This window comes from Tauraco erythrolophus, chromosome 8, assembly GCF_009769465.1.
Source record: "Tauraco erythrolophus isolate bTauEry1 chromosome 8, bTauEry1.pri, whole genome shotgun sequence".
NCBI classification, from domain to species: Eukaryota; Metazoa; Chordata; class Aves; order Musophagiformes; family Musophagidae; genus Tauraco; species Tauraco erythrolophus.
The window spans coordinates 13,791,995-13,802,512 of record NC_141472.1 but is presented as its reverse complement, the minus strand read 5'-3'; the positions used below and the strand labels follow the sequence as shown (position 1 = coordinate 13,802,512).

General features: G+C 37.3%; 1 protein-coding gene across 1 annotated transcript; it reads left to right on the top strand.

Annotated features, from left to right (window-relative positions):
• The first annotated feature begins 509 nt into the window (after positions 1-509).
• On the top strand, positions 510-8,131 carry KCTD18 (potassium channel tetramerization domain containing 18). Its single transcript, XM_009981971.2, has 6 exons — positions 510-691; positions 1,921-2,132; positions 3,054-3,247; positions 4,379-4,473; positions 4,919-5,021; positions 7,460-8,131. The coding sequence occupies exons 1-6, from the start codon at positions 535-537 to the stop codon at positions 7,989-7,991; spliced, it is 1,293 nt and encodes a 430-aa protein (XP_009980273.2). The 5' UTR covers positions 510-534; the 3' UTR covers positions 7,992-8,131.
• The last annotated feature ends 2,387 nt before the right edge of the window (positions 8,132-10,518 follow it).

Below are 10,518 nucleotides of genomic sequence, written 5' to 3'. Positions count from 1 at the left end.
CCCCCAGCCCTGCGGGCAGCTCAAGGCAGGCACAAGTGAGGCTCGGTATTGGCAGTGTGCCATTAAAGACGTGACAACTTCAACAGCTGGTTAAAGCAGCCCCAATTAAAGATGGGATTTTAAAGAAGCCAAGGTGTTACGAGTACAAAACTACTGCGTTTTTAGTGCTGTGAATTATTCTCAAAGCAAGATTTCCCAGAACGTCCTTCAGTGCTCTGCTCATGAATACTGACCACAAAATATTGTTTACCCGTTTGTGTCAAAAAAGTAACCTCTGTGTTTCCTAGCAAAGTAAAATGCCAGAGTATTTTATAGTAAAAGTGTAGAATATTTGGATATTTGCAGTAATGCATCTGGATTTGCACTATTGCATCTGTTTTCAAAGCTGATTTACAGTATCACGTAACAAACGTAAAAGCTGAGCTAACACTTAGGTCTTGTATGTAGCATGTTCAGTCTTAACTGGCGTTAGAAATGTTTGTGTCTGTTTCAGGTCTGAATAGCTCGTAATTCACATCATCATTTGCAAATGCCATGGAAGAGGGCAAGACTGAAGATGTCCAGGGTATTCTGCGACTTAACGTGCGAGGATATTTATACACAGCCAGGCGTGAGTCTTTGTGCCGCTTTAAGGATTCAATGCTAGCTTCTATGTTTAGCGGACGCTTTCCTGTAAAAGTGGATGAATCAGGTAAATACATTCAAGCTGTAAATACAACATTCTGATTAGGGAGCTCTGTGGCAAATACATCCTTTTATATATATATTTATGCATTTTGTAGTCTGTCTCTTTTCCCAATCTGCTGAACATTGGTTGGCTTCTTTAATTCCAGGACATAAAATGATTACGCATGCATGACTTAATACCTCACCTGAATTCCACAAGACTGCTCATGTTTGCAAACGTATATGTTTGGACAGTGCTTAGCCCTGCCTTGTCCCACTCCAAACTGTGGCTTTGGAATGTACTTCTTCAGTATGAATATGAAAACAGATAAAATTGGAGTTGGCAGAATATTTGGCAGAGAGTTGGCAGTATTTGGCACACTTGGATCTGTGTATGGCCCTCTACATTCTCCAGAGGCATCTCTCTCTGTTCATTACATAAGGAGATTTGGGTCTAATCTTTGATTCAGAATACTTCATTACCCAGTAAATATTGCATTTTTCACCACCATGGCTTGATATGAAAGTATGAATAAAACTATTCATGGGTCAAATTTCAGACTTGTTTGTGACTTTGAAATCCTGCCAGAACATGTCCAGCTTAAAGACATGATGGATGGACAATAGTAATTCCTTGTTGGACACTTTTGACTGTTTAAAATATCTGAAATGTTTAGCATTTTTATAGGCAGGGCTTTGCTACCACCTTTCAGTTGCAGTGAACAGCCTATTATATACAGCTGTGTATAGCTTGGTCAGTTTCTGCAGTGGTCCTTGAGCCCAGCAGGCAAAGGAGAGAAAAAGAAAGAAAAAAAATACTGAAAACTTGAGCCATCTTCAGGGAAGGTTAGACTAGATGTGTACTGAAGCTGATGCTACTTTTAAGTCTTTTAAATTGGCTAGATCCAAAATTGAAAAAAATCTCTGCAATAGCAAGAAAAGATGTATCCGCAGTTAGAATTAGAAATGCATCTAGAATTAGGGTTCAGCATTTTAAGTGGAGTGCAGTACGGATAAGGTTGTATGTTGGCATGGTCCTATGCAGACCAGTAATTTCACTGAAATTCCAAAGAAATGTTTACAGTGCTAAGAATTTTATCTTCAAATAACAAATATTCCAGGGAAACAAAATAGTAGTTTTGAAAGAACAGAGAAAGTATACTTACTCCTCCTAAATAAGTAAAACTAGAATGTGACAAGTCTCTCTTCGCTTGCAGGAAGAAGTATTTCAAATACTTTTATTTATGTTTTCAGGAGCATGTCTAATTGATCGAGATGGAAGCCTGTTTAAGTATCTTTTGGATTATCTTCACGGAGAAGTTCGGATTCCTGAAGATGAACAAATTCGAATTGCACTGCAAGAGGAAGCAGATTATTTTGGCATCCCTTATCCATACAGTCTGTCTGACCATTTGGCTAATGAAATGGAGACGTATTCTTTAAGGTCAAATATAGAGCTTAAAAAGGTCTTGACATTTCTTACATATTCGAAGATGTACTCTCTAATCCACACTATTCATTAGCATCAGATACTAAAACTACAGTATATGCAATTAGCAGTGTTTAATCACTATGTTAAATCATCAGTAAATTCAGAGGTTTAGGTTAAGAAATCCTGGAGTTGATGGTGCAGTCATAGTAGTTAAAGACATCAGCCTTTCTCATCGTTGCAATACAGCAACAAAGTTTAAATTTTACTCTGTTTTACATGCAAGTTTGCTGTAAAACTTGCATGGTAGGAATGACATTGTTTAGTTCCATATTTGGCTTCAAATTTTCCTTGAGATTAGATTTGATCCCTTCAAGATGTTTGGTGGTTTTTTTTTTCAATTTTACAAATTCATCCTAAAACTTGAAAGATAAAATGTACTTTGCCATTTTTTTAGAAGAAGAAAAGAGAAAAGAAATTTAATGTATTATTTAAAATCCTAAGGTTTGCCTGTTTTAGAGTATTGTAACTTAAAAGCTAGTTCAAAATAACTGTTTGGAAATTAACTTATATTACCAGGTAAGGCTGTGTTAGTCCTGACAGTCACCTGTGTTCTCTTACTAAGTTATTGTTCTATGTATTTCACATTCTCCCTTATTTGTTTCCCTTTGAAAAGCATAAAACATTTCCAGGCCTTTCAGTTTCTCTTCATAGTAGGGATTTGCCATGCCTTTAAGTATTTCTGTTGCCTTTCTGTGAATTTCTCCTAGTTTTACAATATTCACTGTCAACATCAGATAAGAAATACTGCACACATTATTCTAGATAAACTATATCCTTGATTTACTTAAAAGAGCTCAACAGTACACTTAAGAAAACTTAAATATGAAAGCTTATTCAACTACAAATACTGTATTCTTATTAATAGTCTGTATTTTGTGTTTTATGTTTTTTCCAGGCTTTGTTAGATTTTTGCGATTCTTACGATTTGGTTTGTACCAAGCCAACAGTTTGGGTCTTGCACTACCTCAGCACTTCTGGAGCAAGCTGTGAAAGTAAAATTATTGGCGTATACACCACAAGAGCTGATGGGACTGATGCAATTAATAAGGAGCTAGGAACGAAAATTAATAGTAAAAGCATTTACAGAAGGTAAGATGATGGCCAAACACATGAAAGTACTATGAAATGAGAATGAACGCTCACATATAATAACAATACCTAAACAATACTATATGTAGCATAATATAGCATTATTGTACTATAAACCTGTGTAAGGAATCATATTCTTTCCAGCTTCAAAAACAGCTGGCTGATACAACGGTCACATTAAACAAACAGAGATACGAAATAAGAATGAGTACAAGAATTTGAGAGAGTCCATAAAAGGTGGCTAGCATACAGTTGCTGTAAATTCTCATTATGTTTTACTTGCTTTTTTAAAAATGTCTCAGCCATTTAAAATGAGTTCCTAATTTAGGACAATATTCACACTAAATACAGTGAATAAATCCACATCCAGAAAAAGTTCTAGAAATATGCACAAAAGCGGTTGTGATTAATGGAATTGTATTTGGCAGTCTTCCAAGACAGCTGAAAGAAATATTTAACACTGAAAAGAACTGAAGATGAAAGGAAATGGTTTTAATTCTTTAAAGGGCATGTACATCTCTACTACACTATGAATGTACTTTTTATGACAATAATTATTAAGTTATTGGTAGACCTGTACTCATGAGTGTGTGGAAGCAATTTGTCTTTCTCTTGGTCCCACAGTATGGTGTCAGATGTGTCATTCACTGTGTGTCTTTTGAAACATGATGAAGATAGAGCTTTTGAAGTTTCAGCATCTTTATAATTAAGATGGTTATTTTCCTAAATTTAGGATGGGAACATTAATATTTATTCCAAGAGTATTTGGACACATAGAATCAGGTATCTGTTCTCCTACTGTGCTTTCCCTTTGAATAAATGATTGAGATTTAGAAGAATAGAGTTTACACCATTAATTCTGTAATTATTCTTTTATGAACATCTGTTCTTTCATGAATGTCCATATTTAGCAATAGGTGTTCACAGGCATGCAGATCATAGGAGGCTAGCTATTTAGAACACCTTACACAAATTAAAGTAACATTTTCCTTTCTACTTTACAAAACATTTACTCTTAAATCCTTACAGTTAGGATTTGGTAAAAAGAATGATACGTTTCATCAGTGTTACATTTTTAAGAACTTATCTAGATTTACCACGTAACTGTTACCTTTAAAACAATATTTCTAGAGAAGCTGGAAATAACATCCAATACATCTGGAGCTATTACTCAGTAGCTGAGTTGAAAAGGATGATGGATGCTTTCGATGCCTGGGAAGGGAGAGGTAGAGTATTATTTATTTTTCTTTTATTTCAGTAGTACTACCTTTTTTCAGAAAATTAAGAAAAATTTGCGATTAACTATAATAAAAACTCTGCATGCATTTTCACTCATTCAGTAAGTAACATGTTGTGCAACATCCCACAATAGCGGCTATTTGTGGGGGAGGGAAGAAGAGTCTTAAGGGATCCTCCAACAAGGTGGCTTGAGTTGACATGGACGAATAGATCCATGAGAGCCACCACATGCAAGGGGCGATGGCCTGCTGGTGTTGGGCACTCTGGTGAGATCCCTAGAAGCACGTTGGCTGTAAGCAATGTTCGTGTCAGCATAGTTTCTAAGCTGAAATTCTACGTAATAAATACACACATTCATTTAGTCAGGTGTATATACACATACATTGACTGTGTTCTCTCAGCTCATCAGTACAACGTCCCTTTGCAATGCAGGTGTCAGCTACTGGAGAGTGCCTCAGGAGCTGATTGAATGTTGGACCCTTGAGGAGCGCCCTTTGAAAGGCAGTTTGCATCATACGCCTCCAGTTCATAAAAGGTGTGCTGATTTGCACAAGTGGCTTAAAATAAAGCAGAAATACAGCATATATTTTTTAAAAATAATTTCAGATTCTTTGAACAGTTATGAATGTTAACTTTTCTCTGTTTTTTCTATTTCCATTTTTATAAAACATCTTCTAATCGGAGAGCTTAATTGCAGGACTGACCTTGCTAGAAACAAGTAACCTTTTTTAGGCTGCTGAAACTCTTCTCTATTCTAGTCTATGTCTTCAGCCTTTAAAACATCGCTTTAGAGTGGGAAGGAGTAATTTCAAAAAGTAGAGAGCAGTGTTAGTTAAATGAACTGCTGAAAAAGAAATTTAATAGAAAACTTGAGGTTAACTGATTTTCTACATATGTGAGATGCCTTCCTTTTTTAGAAGGGATTTCCCTCATTTCTTCTTTGCGGTTTTACAGCGATACTTCTGACTATACCACCATTCTCAATACATTACCTAGAAGCAGCCTTTGCAGGTGTAGCTACGCAGTTGATCAGAGCCGCCCTACAGCTACTTTGCTGCCAGAGAAAAGAGCATCCTGCTGACCTTCCTTGTCCCTGGCCATGCTGTCATTTCGCAGAAGCCGCAGAGCCACATCAGCACAACGATCCAACTGAAAACTCGTATCTCACCATCCTCCCAGTTTGTTTTGGATATCGCGTTTTTTGCTTTTCATAGCTCAAATAGGAAAGACTGTGATCATTCGATCCCTGGATTGCCAAACAGCCTATGTATATTCCTGAATGCTCCTCTGTTACCACTGCCTGTTTTATCTCCCATCTCTCTGCTTCGATTTGTCTTCTCTGTTCTTCTGCACCCTCAAAAAACTATGTTCAGGTTTCAGATAAAACTCCTGAGGTACTGCAGTGATCCTGGTGAGACACAGGCTGTCTTGAAATACTGTAAATGAACCCAATTACTGATGATATTTTACCTATACTTCATTGATACTATTAAAGCACCAAATCTTTGAGTGTTTAAGTTTTCCTTTTTGTTTTGGAAAGCACGATGTGCAGACATTGAGAATACATTCTTACCTTATGGCTCTGAGGAAAACCTCCCTGAACTCATTATGTAAGTACTAGGTTTTTTGTAGGCTTTCTGTTCGAACAGTTTCACCATATACCAGTTTTAGAAGAGCAATAATAAGAAATCTTACCCTTAGATACTGTTAATTCTTTTGGTACGAATCCCTGTGGCATTTCGCAGACCTTTTAAAATCCAAAATGCAAGTATCCTGAAGAATATCAAGGCTTTTGTAGGGTATATTTTAAGCTGTTCTTTAGTGGCTCTCACAGTTCATACCCTGTTTGCAGTACTGAGCCGGCAGCTAAATAATGTCTTCATTCCAGACAATCGGGTCAGTTAAAGCTACAGCTTTTCTTTGTCCATTCAAAATCTAGATTTAATCCAATTCATACACATTCTTTCTCCTACTACTAGGTTTTAGTAGCTTTACCCCATGTATGAGCCAGCAGTAGAAACACAGTTTAACAGCTTTCATTTTGATACATTTTAAAATGCATCGTTAATATTTCTGAGTTTAATTTGGTGTCTGTGTTCTCCCCCTGCTGTTCCCCGTCTGTCTCAAAATGATGTTGATTTATATTTACTGATCATCCCTCTGACCTGTCCTGGTCTATCTTTTGTTTTGTTTGCTTTCAGGTTTTGTAATGTCCTGTTCAGCTGCTTCAGTGTGACCTGGATTTCTATGGCATCATGTATGATTTGCTTGAGGACTTAAAATCTTCCCAGTGTCTGTCCATTTTTCTTTGCCAACACTGAAAAACAGTATTTGTGTAATATTTCAAAAATGCTGTCTATGTGTACCAATTAGAGTTGCCATGAGACTCCCTAGGCTTTCCCGTGGGTGTTGTTTTTTTTTTTTTTACGTTTTCTCTTGAAATATTGATTATTCATAATCACTTATATTGAAAAGAAATGGAGGAGGGAGAAAGAAGCAGTATCTATTTTCTTTTTTCCTCAAACTACATACTGTGGAACTCAGTGTTTTGTGTTCCTGTGCAGTTAGGTCTTACATTTTTGTAGATAACTTAAAACACATCAGACTGGTATTTAGTGGATCTTTTTATCTGATAGGGTCTGTAGCATTTTAATATTTTCTTTCTATAACTCCTTCAACCTTCTTTCTCATTGATTTTCTCTTAGCAGTTTGTGCACCATATCTCTTAACATTTCTAATGTGTAAAATTACTTACACAGGTGGAAGAGATTGCTGGTACGATTCATACAAAGGCAAGCCCGATTGCAGTGATGAACAGTTGTGAACCATAAATGATAATTGTAACAAAGAAAAATTAAAAGAAGATCAGATTTGTGCATGGCTGTTGCAGATTGTCTATTTTGTAATTATGTTATGAAAAGAATAATCTGTGTACATACTTTGTTGCTTTAATTGAAGCTCTTTGTTTTACAGACGATTAATCGACTTTACTGAAGAGGAAGACTATTTACCATGTAAGGCAGGTCCCATGCCAATTAGATTCTCGGGTCCCTCAACAAGTACCCGTATCAAAGTGAAGAATTCAGCTGCATTAAAGATAGCTGCTTGCAGTGCTTCACGTTCTGCAGTGACTCTTAAACGACCCAACAGTGAAAGCTTGACACTGCACAAAGTAGCATCTGAAACTGCATCCACCTCTGTGCCGGTGCCCAGCAATTCCCAGGTGCCCCGTGGAAGGCAGGGTGCTGACAACTGGACACCGTGTCAAATGACATTCAAGATGGCAGCGTCTAGGAAGCCCGTAAGCAACCGTGTAGTGAAGCTGAAGAGGACTCCGCTTTTCCTTGCGACGCCATCTCAGCCATCGTCTTCTGTGTCCAGTAAAACAAGTGAACGGGACAGTGCTGCTGTTGAGATTCCTACTACTTCTATGGTGCTAAACAAGAAAGAACCAGCTGCGTTAGCAGAGAGTATTAAGCTTAAGAAAGATCAAGTGGATGGATAATGTTTGACTCAGCCTGACAGGCTGGATAGCTTTGCATCATCTGGTCAAAGAAGAGTTTGTCATCTCATGTGGTCATTTATTTGAAGAGTTGGTAGAAAATTATGATGAAAAAGTTCATTAAAAGCATAGGGAGAAATTGGTTTCAGTGAGCACTGAATGCGTTTTCTGCTTTATTTCTAAATATTTTTTAGATGTTGGGAAGGGAGGAAAAGAATGGATTAAAAAGCCTTCTCAGACACAGAGCACGTGCAGTCTAACGTTACAGCATCTCACATTTGTATTTCTGTCAGGCTGTACTAGTACCACTGACATTTTAAAGGGAGTACTTGCACAGCATAAAAGACAACCTCTATCAACTGTAACTACTGTTAACATTAACTAATTTCTTTAATCTGTGTATTTAAAGCTGGGAAAAGTAGGTAAGAATAAGTAGCTTTTAGTAGATACAAGCTTGCCACAAGTGTACAACTTGGCAAGTACTGTGAAGATTCTGTAAGCCGAATGTACTTACTGGTACGTCTGGTGAGGGTAAGTCACCATTTTGTTATTAATGGCAGTGGAATGGACATCTTTGCTTGTACACAGGGAGAAAACCCAGCAACACAGGAAGGGAGGAGCATGGCTAGAGAGTAACGAGGCAACTTTCTGCCACAGACCTGAGATGTGTGTACTACTTACATAGTGTGGTGTGGGGCCACTGTGGGACGTTTTCTGCAGCTGCAGGAAACCTTGCAGGTCTGAGTTACAGCGGGCCTTCCCCTGTCCTTCTGCAGGCCCTTTCAAACAAGGGGACGACCTCAACTTCTGTACAGCAAAGCAGTGTTCACAGAGGTGCCCTGGTTTGAAGGAAGATTAAAAAACCCCTCCTTCCCCCCGAGCAGGATGGAGGAGACCTCTTTGTACCAGGGTAGATTTTAAATAAGGATGCTGAAGTGAAGAGCTGCTGTTTGTTTCTATTAGCAGAGGAAAGCAGAATTTGACTCATTTTAAAAAGTCCTTTTAGTTGTTAAAATTGAGGAACGAAAGCTGGCTTTGTTTTATGCCCTTGCTTATAGTTGGGTGCTGGGACTTTTTGTTGGTTTTGCTACAGCTTTTTCTTTTCCAGCACAGTAAATACAGCTGGCCCTAAACGTTGACAAGTCCGATCCCATTGTCAAAATGAAATGTTCTTAAAATTCCTGAGACTATTAGAATTACAAGAGGGTTCTTTAAATGTTTTATTTTCCAGATCATTTAGAAGTGATCACATTTTCAGGCTTTTCTCCTAACCACAAGGACTTGAAACATCATTTGCACAAGTAAAGAACCCAAATTTTCATGTACTAACATATTTTTTAGGAAACGCTTTGCCATGAACAGCAGTCACTCTGAAGGTGTGCGGTACTGTAATTTTCTGCTTAGTGTGTATATTGAAGACCACCTTACCTTTAGAATCTTTAAGCTAGTGGTTTTTCTTAAAAAAATAAACCTAAAGGGCAACAATCCCAAGGCTCTTCCTGAAGAAAGGACAAGGCAAAAATTACAGAAAGATATTAATATAATGTAATCTCCTATTCTTTGGGCATGCAATTCATCATTGACACTAAGTTTATGAATTTTTTTTCCATAATAATCTGACTGAAAAGTTTTTATTAGTTATCTTCTATGTGACTTCTACTTCACTGTTTGTTGAATAGCTGAGCACTTTATCATGCACCTTTAAATCTTTTTATGGTTTCCTAAAGCAGATTTCCTCCCTATTCAACTTTTGATGAATTTAAAAGGCTTCTATAAACATCACACTAAAGCTCTCAAAAAGTATGGAATTTTGCATGTGTACAAGAAAAAAGCTGTGTGGGAAATCCTGCAGGACTTTCTGAGTTTGCACTAGCTCAGTGCTTATTTAATTATTCAGGTAGCACTTTTGAGTAACGTTTGTGTCATTTGCATTAAAGTAGCTCTAAGGAGTCTTCTCTTTGTCCTAGACATACTGGATATGGTTAAAAGAAAAAAAACAAACCCCAAAAGAACTCCCTTTAATTTCAATAGATGAAACAGGAAAGTGACTGTGGTGGGGAGGTAGGGCAAGATTAATTATTTTTTTGAGACTTGATTTTATTTATCTATTTTTAATTGGATGAGGTGCAAACATGGCCTTTTAACTTACCTGAGTAGGTGTTTTATGCCTGTGAATCTCACTGCTTCTCTTAACTGACAGACGGATACTGAACAGTTTTATGATAGCTGAATAGCATTCACTTTCACAGTAATTTTCACTATAAAGATAGCTTTGCCCTTATCTACCCAAAACCATTTAAAATGTAGAAGTAAACCAGCATTTCATCTACTTTCTGGGAGGCCAATAGCTGAAAACAAACGAAACTTGCCAGTCCAAGCACGAGTCATCCCTTAACTTGGCTAAGAGACTGTGTTTTCTGAGGCCTGGAACAAAGAGGAGAAATTGTGCAAGTCTGTGTTTCCTGCAAGTTGAAACTTCCTCAAAACTGTATGTTCTCAAGTTCTTAAAGTCTGTAGTTTTGTTAACATT

Excerpts from the sequence above, each read along its gene's own strand:
- KCTD18 (XM_009981971.2), top strand. The coding sequence starts at position 535 with ATGGAAGAGGGCAAGACTGAAGATGTCCAGGGTATTCTGCGACTTAAC. Across the intron at positions 2,133-3,053 it reads CAAATATAGAGCTTAAAAAG|GCTTTGTTAGATTTTTGCGA; the intron begins GTCTTGACATTT and ends TGTTTTTTCCAG. Across the intron at positions 3,248-4,378 it reads AGTAAAAGCATTTACAGAAG|AGAAGCTGGAAATAACATCC; the intron begins GTAAGATGATGG and ends CAATATTTCTAG.